A 17,037-nucleotide genomic window follows, 5' to 3' on the forward strand; every position below is an offset into this window, starting at 1 on the left:
TCAAATCTACGGATGTCGGGGAAAAGATTAACAACCGAACCGCGCTGCTTCCGCCGCAGCAGGCGGACAGACGGCGAAGGCCCCATATTAGGCGCCACTTGTAGGAAAACTGCTTTCGTCCCACGACGGCAAGTCCCAGTGTCGGGCGCGTCCCTGCCGTCTCTGAGAAAGGCACAGCAACCCATATAAGTAGAATGACAATGATTGGAATTATGGAATTACCTGAAGTAACTAGCGCGTTGAAACCACTGCGGAACGCAGACGAAGCAAACTGTTACTGGCCTTGTGGTGTACGCCTGCCAGCTGGCAAACGCGAGCCAGCAAAAATAAAATAAAATAAATAAATAAAAAATAAAAAGCCTTCCGTAATCAACCAGCTCCCCTTTTTAAGCCTACCTCAATAATACCTTAACAGGATATCCCCCAGTTTATCTACCTGTCTGCCGCGAGTCGAATTGCCTTGGAGCGTCATGGCTTCCTTGGAACATTTTGATCAGTACAAAGAACATTACAATTGTTTGGTTTAAAGAAACCACGTTTATGGGTGCCTCAGAAACAGAGCAACCCCACATCGCAGCCACAGATCCTGATCTCCGTTGCAGGGCAGAGACAACGTTGTAATGACCTTCTCCCTCTTCGTGCTGGTATAGAGTGGTACATTGATCACATCGCTGTATGGGACTTCGTATCCCTGAAAGAGGACACATAACCGCTGCATTAGACAGTGGAGACAAAATTCTTATTTTTTTCTGGGGAGAGCACAATACGGGGTGTGACTGTTAAGTAACGAGACTGGAGGAGAAAAGCGTGTTTATTATTACACCTGGAGTTCGGATCCCGGGATCCCAAAATTCCGGGATTTCAGCATAATTTCATGACCCCGAAATCCCGGGATTTCGCAAGGCCAAATCCTGGGATTTCGAGATTATAAATTTCAGCTTCCTTGACAACAATTATTCGGTGATACGAGTGAAAGGGAAAAAACGGGGTCCAATCAACTTTTTGTTTCAAGCGTCCCTTCTCCGACAAATATGATTAGCAATCTGAAACCGAACCAACCTTGTCGTTTACGACACATTACGACGACGTTAGCTGCTGACTCATGTGAACTACGCAAGCCATAGCGGAGAACAGCCCTCAAGTAGCATAAAACTCCCATGAAATCAGAAGGAGTCTTCCAGTGCTATACAACAAGAAATGTTGCAGAATCTCTTTCTCTCTCTCTCTCTCTGCAGAATCTCTCTTTTTGTTCTTTTGATCCTCACGAATACGTATATTTGAAACGTCAATATATATATATATATATATATATATATATATATATGAATGTATGACTGAGTACAGATGGACGCGAAAACAAATAGACTACAAGTAATGAAGAGACTTGGGAGGCCGTATAAGGGTTAAAAACACTTGCTACTTTTATTACATTAATAATTAAGGGGGCGCTAGGAATAGATTTACAGTTAGGGGTCGACGTTTCGGCAGTCAGCGCTGCCTTCAACAGAACTAAACTTGGAAACTTGGAAACTAAACTTTTCCAAGTTTAGTTCTGTTGAAGGCAGCGCTGACTGCCGAAACGTCGACCCCTAACTGTAAATCTATTCCTAGCGCCCCCTTAATTATTAATGTAATAAAAGTAGCAAGTGTTTTTAACCCTTATACGGCCTCCCAAGTCTCTTCATTACTTGTAGTCTATATATATATATATATATAGTATATATTTGAAAGTAAACAGAGAAAATAGAGACAGCCTTTTCAGAAAATTATAGACTCGGCTGCTGCAGACTAGAACACAACAGTCACTGTGGATGAATAAAAGGCAAGACGAGCAAACCGCATTATTCCATGCATCCACACAAGTGACATTCCCCCGGATTACTCCAGCGGATGATGCGAAATACTTCGCTGATTTTAGCGGCTGCGTAAGTAGAACTGCTGTATGTACATACGTATGTATCTTCTCGTGCACTTCTAACTGCGGGAAATATCCTGGGGCGCAGCCAGAAGATATTCCGTAGCAGACGACAAGAAGAGACGCATTTCAGTTCACATTCCGGCACGGTGTTGCAGTTTTCTTTCTTTTTTTTCTTTTTTCGCTTTTTTCTCTCGCTAGAATGTTCCGTGGGGATGACAGAAGACGAAAACTATATCGCAATTTGTGATAGCATTGTTGTGCAAGTGGATACAGTCCTATACGACATCCTGGGTATAGTTGCGAAAAAATCCCGATCCTGTCCCGGGATCCCCATTTCGAAATCCCGGGATTGCAAAAACGGCTCGGGATTCCGAACCCTAATTACACCATTCCAAATTAACAGCTATATCGTTTAACATACTCCCCTCCCCTATCTATGCAACGCTGGACACGAATTTTCTACTGTTGGAAGCAGTGCTCCAGATCATCATGTGTCTTGCCGTTCTGGACTTGAGTTCGGGGAGAGTTTGGAAATGGGTCCCCTTCAACGCGAACTTCATCTTCGGAAACCGATAAAAGTCCCTACAGATCCGGCGAATAAGGAGGGTGGTCCAGCACTGGAACCTTCTTATGGGCAAGAAACTGTTTCACCGAGAGTGCATTGTGAGCTGGCGCATTGTCCATGGTGTACAATGCACGAGTTGTTTTTCCACAACTCGGGCCTCTTCTTCCTTAATCTTTCCCTGAGATGTCCACCATCTCTGCTGTTATCCGAATGCTTAATTGGCGATGGACAGTTTCATTAATTTTTGTAACATTATGTTGTGTTGCTGCAGTGACAGGCCGGCCTGGTCTGGCGCCGTCTTAAACATCCTCCCGTCCGACGGCAAACCGTTTGTGCCACCGACGCACGTGACATCGCATTGGCACAGTACGCCTCCTGCAACTGTTTCAGGCACTCTCTCGGTAACTTTTTTCAATTTCACTACGAATTTCAGATTGGCCAGCTGCTCCAGTTTGACGCGATTCACGATCCCGGCAAGACAACCGCGTGGCTGTAGCCGTGAGGACCGCTGGCACAAACACAACAAGTGACAACGAGGAGCTACTTGTCACATTCTCTGCTGGAAGGTTCGAGGTCCGCTATTGCGCATGCGCTTCTCGCTCGGGAATACACAAAGGCTACGAGACGCGGAGTCTCATTATTTAATAGTCACACCTCCTATGTCAGCATGTATCGCGTATGTAAAAGCAACAAAGCCGAACAGCAATTAGTACCCGTTTGCTTGTTGCTTGTAGTACGTGTTTGTTGCCAACGTTTCCAATTTTTTAACTTCTTGATCATGAACGTGATCCTGATGTGTTCACAAGACCGGGCGCCCCACAAAATATCCAGGAACGGTTGGCCAGTTCCAAACGAGTGAGCAAATATAAAGGATGGGACGGTTATCAGATATTGTACTACGCAGTGTTCTACCCCGTTGACCTAACAAACATCTGGTTTTTCAATCACAAAGCCGACCTTATCTCATGGTCTTTGTTTTGCTCCCGCGTCAAGGAATTATTTGGCCAGCCAGCGTGTGCGTAGAAAGGCAGCCCCAGCGCAACAACGCCCGTCTTACGCCGACATGGTCCACCAGGCTCCTAATATGATTTCTCACTATTTGCCTCAACCCTCTGGCGATGGTATTATGGCTGCAGTATAAGGCGCACACGGTCTTCACCCCAGTACACAGCGTTTTCCCGTTCAACAACCAGCTAAGGTCCGCACATGCTTTTACTGCTGTATACGGGGTCATATCGCTCACTGCTGTCGCAAGCGCAGAAGAGCTATGTCCGAATATAAAAGCTATCGTGTCGCTTTTTCGTCCCCAGATACCTAGCGTTATCGGCAGCCATACTTCAACATACTACACCACACAGGACTGTCGGCCTCATGACTCCAGTAATACCCAAAATTCACCGCGTGATCGGCCACGGCGTTCTCCTTCACCTCATCCTCGCCGACCACGTCCGTCTCCTTCCCGCAATCGGCTTCACCCGACATCACGCGATGAAAACCAGTACACGTGGTCCGAGGAGGGCGGACTACGACTGTTCACGCTGACGAATCTCCTCCTCGCAACCGATGATGAGATTCGTCATCATGTCGGTTGACAACGTCATAGACCTCTACCTGAGAAACGTCATCGTGACGTTGGTAGACAGACTGAATCCGAAGCAAATCGCAAGGAGAGGGCTGGCTTCCACGAATGGACACTTGTTCGCAACCTCCTATTGAAAGAAAAGTAGGAGCGAAGGTCGCGTCCCTTTCAGGGACCATCGTAATACCCTCAAGACCGTGGTTTTCGGGCGCGACCTTGTTCACCTCTAGCTTCCAGCGTAGTGCAACTCTACCAAATTGGTGGCGCTGTCGAACAGTATGATGTCATTTTTTACAAACAGGGAGTGGTCCATTGTTCCTGCCACAGGGGTGACACAAGCCCGCCGTTGTTGTAACTACCCTCAAGCGGGTGCCTTTGGCAAAACTGCCATCTTGTCCTGGTCGCACGTCATCGAAAAAGTCATTTTGAGGTCATGTGACTACATACATGTCGTTTCGCCGCTTACCGACTTATCTCCGTCGTCATAAAGCCATGAGATGGACATATTTTGCCAACGTAAACTATGGGGTGCTCCTTCCGCAACATGGTAGCCCATTTTTCCTTAGTTTAAGTACATCGCATCGGCTCAGTGAGTCTTAACGCGCGGTCGTCATCACATCTTTGGAAGTCGTCAACAGTACGAGGCCTTATGTGCACAACTGCGCGTCTTACTGCGAGATTATCGGATAAAAATAATTACCGTGATCGAAAGACATCCAAAACGTCGTGCAGAAACAACAACCGCATTGTTTACAAACGGCGTGGCTGCCGATCACGGTCGCCGCCATCTTTAAGGTCACGTGTGCCTTGACGTTTGCTGTGACGTGCGACCAGCATGCATTGCGTTCGCCCAGCACGCTTTCGACTACGCAGCAATACATTGAGTGCCACCCCTGTGGTTCCTGCTCTCATTGCCACTGATGCTGCTACACGTACCTCACGTTGCGCAACAGACTGCGTGAAGCTTCGACGCCATATGATGACAAAAGGGCAAGGGTGCAGGCCAGCTGGTACATGGTGAAAAAATTTGGAACCCGAGAAAAGGACACAGGAGGGACGACACGACAGGGTTTGCTGTGTTCGAGAACGTGTCGTGTCGTCCCTCCTCTGTCCCTTTCTCGGGTTCCAAAAATTTTTTCGTCATATGATGAACCTATCCTTAGGAGCGCTGCGAGTACTGCTGTGGTGCTTGCTGCGGGATGCACTGCTCGAATTACAGCAGGAAATTCACGGTACCCCGTGGAGTTCGTTGTGTCGTGGTACCAAAGTAGTTGCGGTGAATCACCTCATCCCATCGTCATTCACGTAGTTGCTGTTGTTGTTGTTCCGTTTTCCTGCTCTCATAGCCTCATAGCTCTTGGATGAGATTTTGTCAAGGACTAGGCGGCTCATATTGACTGCGATGCTGGTGAGAACACCATGTTTGGCTTGCCACGTTATGACAGCGACATGTCTAATTCGTCGTCACGAATGTTACGCATAGCTTCTCATTTAATAGATTCCTAAAAGAAGAACGTGTTTCGCATGTCCTCACTCAGACATATAGGGTGATCTTCACCCTGAAGTTGTGATTCCTGAACAAAGGCATCCCGGGAAAGCAGGTATAGCTGCACCGTTCTGCGTTTGTGGCTCCGAAGAGGACGGCCTTCTTTTGTCACTGACTCTGTCTGAAATCCTCCTGTGCTGCACCCTCAGGGTTTTGTGCCTGCAGTCCTCGATCCTCACGTGGAAACACGAGTCGTTACAGCGTTGGATCATCCTGCTAAATTCCTCTAGGGGCCAACTCCTGGTAACTTAGACTCTGTACTTGAGTTTATGATCTCACCGACATTGTCGTTATTGGAGAGGCACAAACTATTGGCAATACCCAGCGAGTACTCGGCGTTGTTTGATATCGACAAGTCAACTTTTGGTGTGCACGCCATACTGAACACCGCATCAACACTGGGGAATCCAAACCGCTACGCCAACGACGACCGTCCCGTGTTTCCACCTCAGAGCGTGCCCTGATCGAGAAGGAAACATGCCGGCAAGAACATCATTTGCCCGTCCTCGATTCAGTAGTCCACATCGGTTGTGCTTGTGACCAAGAGTGATGGCAGCATACAGTTCTGCATCGATTATCCCCCCAACTCGTCAAGACCAAAGGAATCCAATGGCAAGAATCGACAATGGCCTCGACTCTCCGCAGGGAGCCATCCACTTTTCTTCCCTCGATATGAGGTTTGGAAATGGGGAAATACCTACGGCACATAAAGACAGAAAACAAAAGAAGAAGAAAACAAGTTCGCTACACCCTTACGGTCTTTACGAGCTAAACGTAACGCCGTTTGGGCTAGGCACTGCTTGTTTAACCAATTAATTATCCACTGTTTTGTACTAACCATTGTACCATATTAGAAGGCCATCGCGCTGTTTATGGACAAGCTAATAAAACTATATATAAAACTACCCTGGCCACGATCGAACGCATGATGGATTTTGTGTTGCAAGGTCTGCCCTGGAAAACGTGCCTCTGTAACTTGAACGATGCCATTGTATATGTTTCATCCTTTGAAGAGCATAGCCGCCGCCTCAAAGCCGTGTTTGAATTTTTCAGAGCGGCTAGTCTCCAGCTGAACAAAGCTTTACCTTGGGCTAGTTGGTAATCCATAGATGAAAAAATCATGGTCGATCCATCGGTTGATCCGACGGAAATGCGTTAGCATTAAAATATGAAAACCCTTTGGGAACTCCCCTTCACAGCGCTACACAACCCTTCAACGACCCTTCACAAACGCTACACGAATCTTCACACGACCCTACACAACGCTACACAACGCTATCGCAAGGACAGCATTCGCAGCTAAACGAGCCTTTCTGGCTTACTCCGATTCAGCTTTGCGGCGCAGTTTCGCAGCCTTCTTTCGCCGCCGCTGCTTCGCACAGCTGTCATAACCCATGGCGCATCAATGCAGACACGTCTGAATCTGTCGACCACCACAGTGGTCGACCACCACAGACCATAGACCACCACAGTGGTCGACACCACAGGGGTGGCATCCATGGTACTGCTCCGTAGACGAAAGCGTGCTGGGTGAACGCAATGTATCCTGGACAGGCCCTGGTCGCACGTCACAGCAAACGTCAAGGCTCACGTGACCTTAACGATGGCGGCGGCCAAACCGTTTGTAAACAATGCGGTTGTTGTTTCTGCGCGACGTTTTGGATGTCTTTCGATCACGGTAATTATTGTTATTCGATAATCTCACAGTAAAACGTGCAGTTTCGCACATAAGGCCTCGTACTGTTGATGACTTCCAAAGATGTGATGACGACCGCACTTTAAGAGTCATTCAGCCGATGCGATGTACTTAAACTAAGGAGAAATGGGCTACCATGTTGCGGAAGAAGTAGTTTACTCTGGCAAAATACGTTAATCTCTTGGCGTTATGACGACGGAAATATGTCGGTAAGCGGCAAAACGACATCTAAACAAAATCACATGACCTCAAAATGACATTTTCTATGACGTGCGACCAGGATAAGATGGCAGTTTAGCCAAAAGCATCCGCTTGAGGGTAGTTACAACAATGGCGGATTTGTGTCACCCCTGTGGTCGACACTATCGGCTGCTGCCTGCCGAGTGCCGACGTCGTGGCCTCGTCGCACTCTCCATGCGCCGTCTCTTTCACTCACCACGCATGCGCGCCGCGCCGTGGCTACAGCCAGACTAGGCCGCGGTTCTTGCGTATAGCGAGGACCATAATGCTAACTCATTTATAATCAGTAGACCATATATTCCATAGATCAAAGCAGTTGACTGTTAGCGCTCGTCCTGTGTGTTTGTCTTGCGCCTTCACTTTGTCCCGCCCCAGTAACAGTCACTACAGCGCTTGGAATTATTTTGATCTACTATTCTCCAGCCCAATAAGAAGTGTTAATTTGGATATTTCATTTCATTTTACTCTAAAGGCCCAAACAGGGCATTACACAATGGGGACAGCGAGTGCTTACAATAGTGCATGTACAATAAAAGAATGACAGACAACAAAAGGATCCAAATAGTAGTAAAAATTAAGAACTCTGAAATGTCAACTCTACGTACGAGTAGATAAGTAGCTGTCTTGTTGAAAGAGTACTTTTGGAGGTAGGTTATTCCAATAGTTAATCATATGTTGATGAGGCGACATGTACGAATTTTTTATGGGTGAGAAAATCGAGATGTTGTGGGGACTCGTGGTGGACAGTAGAGTTGGTGGAAATGGAAAGGCGAGTAGTAAAAGAGTTTATGAAAGAACACGAAGCTTGTAGTTTTTCTCCTGACACAGAAATCAGCCTCTCGGAAAGGCTCCTCTGCCGCTGCATGGTTCCATACCGCGTCGTCCACCAACTTTCCGACGTTGCCTACACGGTAGAACCCATTGTCCCGCATTCGGACCCCTGCAGCCGCTCCACAGAAAACACCCACGTCTTTCGCTGAAAACCTGGCACCCGCCACACTGACCTCATCGACGCCAGGATGGCTACACACTCGAAGAAGGGATATGTGAGACAGAATCAGCACCCCTCATGACCACGACGTTATCATCAGCTTCGGGGCGCGAGCATTCGAACCCTTAGGAACGGCAGCTGGTTCGTGATCTGCTCGTATTATAAGAAGTACCTTTTTTATTTATTTATTTTATTTATTTATGATACCCTCAGGGCTTTTGTTATATCTTTCCTGCTGTCATAAGAATATTGATATCGAAAGACGTAAGCTGGTGGCGCGCAGAAACAACAATGACTCTGTTTAAAACGGTTTGACAGACAATCACAGGGTGTGACGTTACGTCTTCGTGCCCGAGGACAACTTAAAAATAATTTGGTGACGCACTATATTCCGCACGCTCGTCACCGTATGTTCTATACCTATAGCATTGAATTTTTGCGTTATTTTGGTTGCAGTTTTATCTAAAGTGGTTATAATGAGGGCAATATTGTTCACTCTGTACACAGCTCCCTTCGTGAACGGAAATTGATAAGGCATGGAAGGCAGGGACAGGTAACGGAATCTTTTTCGTTTCCGTTACCACCTCTGTTACTGGCACTTATTTGTTTCTGTTTCAGTTTCGGTTACCGCCATTGCTGCTTTCGTTTTCGTTACGTTCCCGTTTCGGTTTTCGGTTCCGCCCCCACATCCAGCTTTTTATTTTCCTTCTTTCTTTCCTTCCTTTCTTTTTTTTTAAAGACCATTGAGACCGTGACAAAACTTAATCCCTCTACGTTCTGAAGTCTATTTTGAGGACTCCAGGGATACATGCATACAAGAGACAACGTTTATTCAAAATACACATATAGGTACGTGATTTCTGTGAACAGCTAATATGGACATGGTTTCCAGGAATGTTACTCACGCTTGCAACTTCCAGGTCACCATAAGCGTATAAGAACTATGCTTCTTCTATTTACTGTATACTACTTACTTATATGCTCCAGTTTGATAGTTCATTTTAGTTTTAGTTCTTCAGTTAATTTTAGTTTGCTTCATTAAGGCTTATTTCGTAAATTTATCTACATGATATGGTGAAGAATTGCAATAATTGGGGTCCTGCGGTACCGGAATTATTACCGTAAATTATTGTCGTTTCTGTTTCTGTTTCAGGTATTCTAACCGTGCGATATCCGTTTCCGTTTCTGTACCGTTACCTGCTATATTTCCGGTATAATAACCGTTTCCGTTTCTGTTACCTTTCCCTGATGGAAGGTCGGCGAGCAGTACACAGAGAGCTCTGGAAGCACTTCATCAGCTGCATAGAATTGACCTTACCTTGGGTAGCCACGCTGCCGTGCACGAAGGGATGGAAGATATACTTGGAGAGTTATGGCGACATTCTGTTAGATGACGCCCGTCGAACCGGCAGCCTTCCAACTGAAGGCCGTCCAGTGTGATAGACACGGTCGCTTTAGATATGCGGCCCTTCCATGATGTGACGAACTGCAGACTGTCCATAGGATGGTGTGTTACCCTGAAATTCATGAAAAATTCTTTATGCATTGTTTTGGTTCATTGGGGAGTACGTATACCTAGCTGAATGTTGCCGTAATGCATTTAAGAATGTGTCAGGACGGAAGAGCTCGGCCAAGTCCAGGTGATCTTGCAATAGCAGTCCGGCTTCTGACCTCTGCACCCAGGTCTGGACTGCCAGAGCACGGCTCACGACGGCGCGCAAGTACTGGAGTGAATCATCTGGTCCTTCCCATAGCGTTTCCCATTTTGAAGGGACCTGCGTGGTGTAAGAAATTGATGCAGTTGCCTATAAAGCTCAATCGAAAGCCACCGTGCGGGCAAGTTGTAATAATAATAATAATCATTAGGAGTAGATTTAGAGATTTAGACGTAAGATGATGAGTACGTTGTGTTGTGTACCGAGAGCAAAAGAAAAAGAAGCTGGAGGGAAAGTGACCAAAAATGTTACTTGACACTGTCAGAATTTGCAAATGCATCCACCAGGGATCGCAATATATGCTTTAAGCTTCTATTTACTGAAAGAGCTGCAGGCCCCATTGAGTTATACAGTGTTCTCTGCTTGCTCTCGATAGGTTCTTTCTCTTTTTTTTTTTTTTTTTTTTTGTTCGATGGTATGGTGTTATTCCAAAAAATATGGTGGTGCTGACTTCGTTTACCATTGGTCTAATTAGCGTGACCTCGGTACTTCCACTTTTCGACACACACGGTACTTCACACTTTTCGAGGCGCGGAGGCGTATTTAGATTTACTAAAGAGCACAGCGCAGCGAGGAAAAGGGCGCAGCTAATTGGTGGAGAGTGAGGAAGTACACTCGAACGGAGCGGCTGTGTCCTCAGACGCTTTCAGACATATGTCGGCACAGTTCCCTTAGAAGTCGGCCCAGGACGCACATTCCCCCACGGCGTGAGTCGTGACGTTGCCCACATACGTGAGGCCGACAACGGCAAGCCCTATCACCACCACCACCACCACCACCACCAGCGGCTGTGTTTCTCTGCCGTCAAGCCGCTCTGTGCTTGGTGCTTGCTTGCTTGCTTGGGAAGGCAGCACGCAGCGGCGCGTGGGCGGTATGTATGTACATTGCGGTTCAAGAGAGACTCATCTCCGCTCTATTGCGCATCCACCGGTGTTAGTTCCCTTTCTCGAACTCTCACGCGAACGAAATATGCCAGAACACCTAACCTAACTGACCCTCGGCCGAGACTCTCACGGGAACGAAATCCCAACACCTAACCTAAGTGACCCTCGTGCCGGACACTCAGCGCGCCCGCCATACCAATCGTTCCCAAATGTGTGTGAGTGCACGTGTAAAATCAAGACCCATTACACGAAAGAGGCATGATCACATATGAAAAAGTGATAGTTCTCAGATGAGAATACCATGATATCCCATGCCCAATGGAAAAAAAAGTGACATGAAAATTCAGCTGTCCAGTCTCGTGAAATATGTTCGCGTAGATACCACACCATGGCCGGCGTTGTCAAGCCCGTACCTGGCCCGGGCCTGGTGGCTGAAGTCGAGCCCGGCCCAGGCCTGCATAAAAAACGCAAAGCCCGGCCCGGCCAGGCTGGGGCTTTCGGGTAAGCCCGGACCCGTGCAGTGCTCTATCCTGTATTACCTTCCACTGTAGTAAATGCACTACAATACAGGGTGTTTCACCTAAGGTGATAAAAAATTATAATTGGCGACGTACTCGCCGGAGGATCGTCGGACTTTCGGCATTTACCTTCTGGAAACTTTTGCCATAATTGAGGAAGGCTTAGGACAATTTTTAATTGCGGTAAATTTACTTTTTCAATTGCACTTTGAAAATTCCCAAGCGAACCCCACTTTTTTTTTTATTACAGAAATATGATGTCCTCCACGGATAACCGCAGACCCAACAAATACTACGCACAGTATCGAAGGAGAAATAGCCGAAAAAAATTTGTAAAATTTACGCTTTAGCGCCGCCTGCTTGATTTTCGCAGAGAAGCGCGCGCGAAATCTACGTCTAGACGAGTGTCCCCGCCTTCATTTGTCTTGGCTTCTTTGTGATAAGACAGTTGTTTTGTTTTCTTTGTGATAAGTCGGTTGTCACCAGCATCAAGGTCAACGCGGCGCAAAGAAAGGTAAAACAAGAGGCGGGAACACTCCCTCCTCTCCCCGCAAATACCGTGCGTTTTTCTTGCGCAGGCGGGGCTAAAGCCAGATTTTTACTAATTTTTTTAGACTATTTCTGTTGCGATACTGTGCATAGTTTCAATTGGGTGTGTGGCTATCCGTGTAGGACTTAGTAGTTCTGTAAAAAGAAGTGAGGTTCGCTTGGCAATTCTCAAAGTTCAATTGAAAAAAAAAATAAATTTCCAGCAATTAAAAATTGCAATCCTCCGGCGAGTACGTAGCCAGTTAGAAATAACGTACGTAGCTTTAATAAACAAGAAATACGAGGCAGGATCACACGGGATGGGGCGAACACAAAGACGGAAGCTGCAAAACGAGATGGAGCACTGCACGGGCCGCATTCTTAGGCCCAAGCCCGGCCCGAGTACGGCCTTCCTTTGATTTACCCGCCCGGGCTCGGCCCGACGGCTGCATACCTAGCGCGGGCCCGGCCGAAGCACAAAGGATTCCAAGTTTCTCTGCCAAGCCCGGCCCTAGCCCGAGAAATTTATAGGCTGCCCGGCCCGGCTTTGTGTATCAGGCTGTACAATTTGACCGTGGATAACTAACAGAGGGGTAACACAGGTACGAGCCCCCGACTAATGTACGAGGCCGGGCCCGGCCCATAATGGTAAAACCCGAACCCACCCAGGCCCACAAAAAGAAAGCTTTACCTGGCCCGACCCACTGGCCGGGCCGCGCTCTGGTTTTCGGGTAAGCACGAGCCCGTGCATCGCTCTAATGCAGAGCAACTGTTCTGAGGCTGGAACACAAAGAGACGAACACGCTATAATCCTCAAAGTGCCTGAGAACATGACAGATTGAAAGTAAGATTTTTAAGTCGTCAGCAAGCCGTCGCCAGCGCAGCGTAGTGGTTAGCGCACTTTTTCGGTAATCGAGATTCCCGCTGCTGTCTGGCTTTTTCGACGACTGCAATATTTATATATTTCAGAAACTGCGAAAATGCAATTTCTCCACATTCCCTATTATGTGCCTTCTCATTGAATGCGACATGGCAACCATCGTCTCATGTAGAAAACTGGAAAGCTGATGGAAAGTTTCAGTGGACGACGACAGGCATCACGTGTCAGGTGACAGACGTGCTTGTTCTCTTCAGGCATGTCTACAGGTGAGCATACGAGGTTTGATCCAGAATTTTCGGGACTGGCACTGTCACTTCTGCAAAATCCTGGCTTTGCCTGTTGGTGGCTACCCCACCACCTTCGAAGTAGTCCCACTCCGCACGTATGCACCGGTCCCAGCGTGTCTGTCCTTTTTGGAACGTGTCTGGAGGTCGTGTTCGGTGAGGGTGGCAGTGCCGCCTGCGTTTCTGCTTGAATCACCTCATTCATATCGAAACAATGGCCTTTCATCTTCAACGTTAGTCGGGATCAGAGGTGGGGAGTAATGCATTACAAAGTAATGCATTACCGGTAATGCATTACTTTTGGGTAATGAGTAATGGTAATGAATTACGTTTTGCCAGCAAGTAATGAGTAATGGTGATGCATTACACTTTGACTGAGTAATGCAGGGTGGCATTACTCATTACTTTTGTCGAACGTTCATTGCGCCACGTGAAGATTGGGAACATCGAGGTTTTCTTCAACCCGCCTTTAACAATGAGCACAGGGCAACAAGCAAAGAGAAAGGCGCAGCCTGGGGAATTCTGCAAGAGTTCAACAGTCGGCGGTGTGTGTCACAATTGTCTACATGATGATATCACTGATTTAGCTTGTGCGCATTTGGAGTAAAGGAAAATCAATGAAATAGAAACATAGCCTCTATGAGGGTAATACGTAACAATTGCTGTAGGGGTTCACTGTTTTGGTATGGTACCGTGTTAGCTTCTCTTGTGCTGTCAGAGGTAGTTTTTCTGCCAGGACAGAACTGTAGGCTGGGCCTCATCCGCCGGCTCCATAATGCCAGAAAAGGCATCATCTGCAATAAATCTTATCTGTAGATTTTGCCTATCAGACTCACTCCTGCGGGGATTTAGTGGCACCGATTTGGCGATACTCGGGTGGCTATTGCCTATAGCAAAAAAGCAAGGAAAAAACTTATGCATGGCACCTTTGAGGCTTATGCCCTAAAGCGTAAATGTAATGCCAGAGTAATGCCATTACTTCGTTAAAGTAATTGCATTACTAATGCATTACTAATATCCAAAAAGTAATGAGTAATGTAATGCATTAGTTTGTTATACAAGTAATGAGTAATGGTAATGCATTACAAAATAAAAGTAATTTCCCCACCTCTGGTCGGGATGATACAGGATAGTCACAGGGAACCAAGTCTGGCGAGTACGGTGGGTGCAGGGCAACAGTCGTATTGTTTCCGGTCAAGAAACCCCTGGTGAACAATCAAGTGTGAGAAGGTGCGCCCTCCTGGTGCATCAGCCAGTTCTGCTGTCGCCAAGGTCGGGACGGACAAACTGCGCTCGTATGCCCCGTAACCAACTCCCACTTCATCAGCAATGTCTCGAATAGTTCCGCGCCGATCCTTACGAACCAGTTGTTCAATATTGACAACCACGTCGGGTGTCGTGCGGCTGAGGGGCATGCCATTGTGCTCGTCATCCTCAACAGAAGCCCTGCCGGCTTTGAACCGAGCATACCATGCAAACACCCGTGCAGGGCTTATACTCTTTTTCCCGAACACTTGCCCGATCGTTCGCAGTATCTCCGTAGCGTGCTTGCCAAGCTTTGTACAAAATTTGATGCGCGCTCTCTGTTCCGTCTTCGGGTCCATCACGAAAAACGTCGATCGTCGAGGGCACGGTACGACATAAACGGACATATCATGTGAACGCGTCCGCCCAGAAGCGTGTAAATTACCACACTGACTCTCAATGTAAGCTAGTGTTTCCAATTACCTTTGCATTGCGCCACAACAAGTAGTGTTCAAATGGCAACGCTAGTCCCGAAAATTTTGGATCAAACCTCGTATGTCACCCAATGTTTCTGGTAGGCATTTCTGTTTATCTCGAGTAACGGTCTATTCTGCATCGACGGAGCGTTTTCAGTTTGGGAGCCCGGCTGGACTGCCTTGGACCGAACGTCGCTCCCCCAGAGTGAACGTGCTGTAGTTGGATGTTTTGTATTTGTACAAGATGACATAATATAACGTGCGGCGCTGAAAACTAATAGGAACTTAACGTAGCATGGCGTGATGCAAATCAAAACCAAGGTTACATCAAATGTAAACAAAATTTGATTGAAATCAGAAAAAGTCGGATGCACAGCGTTGCATGTGCAAAGTATCCAACACGTGAATTTTCTCCGCGATCAAGCACTTCTTGTCGGCAAGACTGAGATGAAGAGGAGGAAATATCTGAGAGAAAGGCTTGTCTTTCTAACTCGTGAATGGTCTCTCGAAGGCAAAATGAGATGATTTCGACTAGATTATATTTAGTTTCAAGATTGTTGAGAACAGGCCCTATATAGTGGCGACCATCGTGTAACCGCATGGTTCAGAAAAACCGTTTCTGTTTCCGCTGCTCAGCCATTTTCGTTCCAGTATCGTCTCTGGTACCGACATGGGATTTTGTACAATTATATTGCACGAAAATGTAGAGCGTGGTCGCACACTCATTACCACAGTCACAAGATTAAAGTTAAAATGGAGCTATTGGATCTGAACATCGCTGCCGCTTGAACCAAGAAGCGATTTTTTGAGATCAGAACACCACTACGAAATAAATTACAGAATCCTATATAGTACGCGTCTCACATGCACCACATTCTGTAAAAAAAGCATTTGTTAGTATTGTTATGATTGCTATATATTATTATTACAATTGTTACGTTACAATTATTATACGATCGTCAAATTGTTTTTGTATTGTTTCTCTGTGTGACGCGAAACTATCATAAAATTAATTTTGTAATCTTGAGAAGTACGACGTCATGCAGTCTGCCACGCGTTTGACAACATTGCTTCTCGAAGGTCGATTTCCGTCTCCTTACGACAGCTGCCGGCTGTCTTGGAACATGTTGTTACTGGGAGTCTGGGCATGCGGTGACGTCACCTCTCTCTTAGAGAATCCGTAACTATCAAATTCTTTCGAAACTTCGTGGAAGTACGTTGTGTTCACTGAATGCATTTATATTATGCGTCGAACTCCAGCGACGTCCACATATAATACGGAAAAGAAAAAAAAAGTATATCACTGCATTTCTTTAGTCTGTATTGGCGCTGTAAACCCCAGTAGGTACGAAAATGTGATATCACATGTATAGCTGTGGACCATGTTGCACTTGTCTTGTTGTGCGCTCTCATCCAGATATATTGGCAGTGCCGTAACATGGTGCATGTCATTGTGATGTCAGTGCATAACGGTGTAACGGTTGTCATTGAATTCACGACCTCCACCTCTAGCGTCGCAAAATAAAGACTGTTGGCATCATTCGTCATCGAGCGCAGGCTGCAGCCCAGTTCAAGGATTTCTCCTGATTATTCTGTAGCCTTAACGGTTAATGCAGTATACAAAGAAAAAGTGAGCGGCACCCACGAAGGGTTGTCTTACGCCACATACTTTATCTTGCTATCGCAAGTTGAATCTGGTTTCTCTAGTGAATCTGCATTGCCCCGTGCACGCGCACTTATGGTCGTGGGAGCCTATCGTAACTGCTTGTGCTGGGTTACAGCTGTCATCTCCGCTAGGTGGAATCTGGTGCCAGCGTCGCCTATATCAACGACCTGCAAGTGCCAGCGCCGACTAGTTAGTGGCAGTGGCACCTACAAAGATTTGGTCTGACGCCACATAATTCATCTTGCTATTGCAGATGGATAACTTTGCCACTGTTTATCCACACAACCACTTACCGCTTCCTCCACT

General features: G+C 46.7%; 1 protein-coding gene across 1 annotated transcript in view; it reads right to left on the reverse strand.

Annotated features, from left to right (window-relative positions):
* Nucleotides 1–527: 527 nt before the first annotated feature.
* Nucleotides 528–17,037, reverse strand: part of LOC135394443 (cytoplasmic dynein 2 heavy chain 1-like) — a 156,271-nt gene continuing 139,761 nt past the window's right edge. Inside the window, exons 47-49 of the mRNA XM_064625182.1 lie at nt 10,111–10,310; nt 9,854–10,052; nt 528–691 (exon numbers count right to left, since the gene is read on the reverse strand). Coding sequence (XP_064481252.1) covers nt 539–691; nt 9,854–10,052; nt 10,111–10,310 — 552 coding nt within the window. The 3' untranslated portion in view covers nt 528–538. The remainder of the gene's footprint in view (nt 692–9,853; nt 10,053–10,110; nt 10,311–17,037) is intronic.

This window comes from Ornithodoros turicata, chromosome 5 (genome assembly GCF_037126465.1).
Source record: "Ornithodoros turicata isolate Travis chromosome 5, ASM3712646v1, whole genome shotgun sequence".
Lineage (NCBI taxonomy): Eukaryota > Metazoa > Arthropoda > Arachnida > Ixodida > Argasidae > Ornithodoros > Ornithodoros turicata.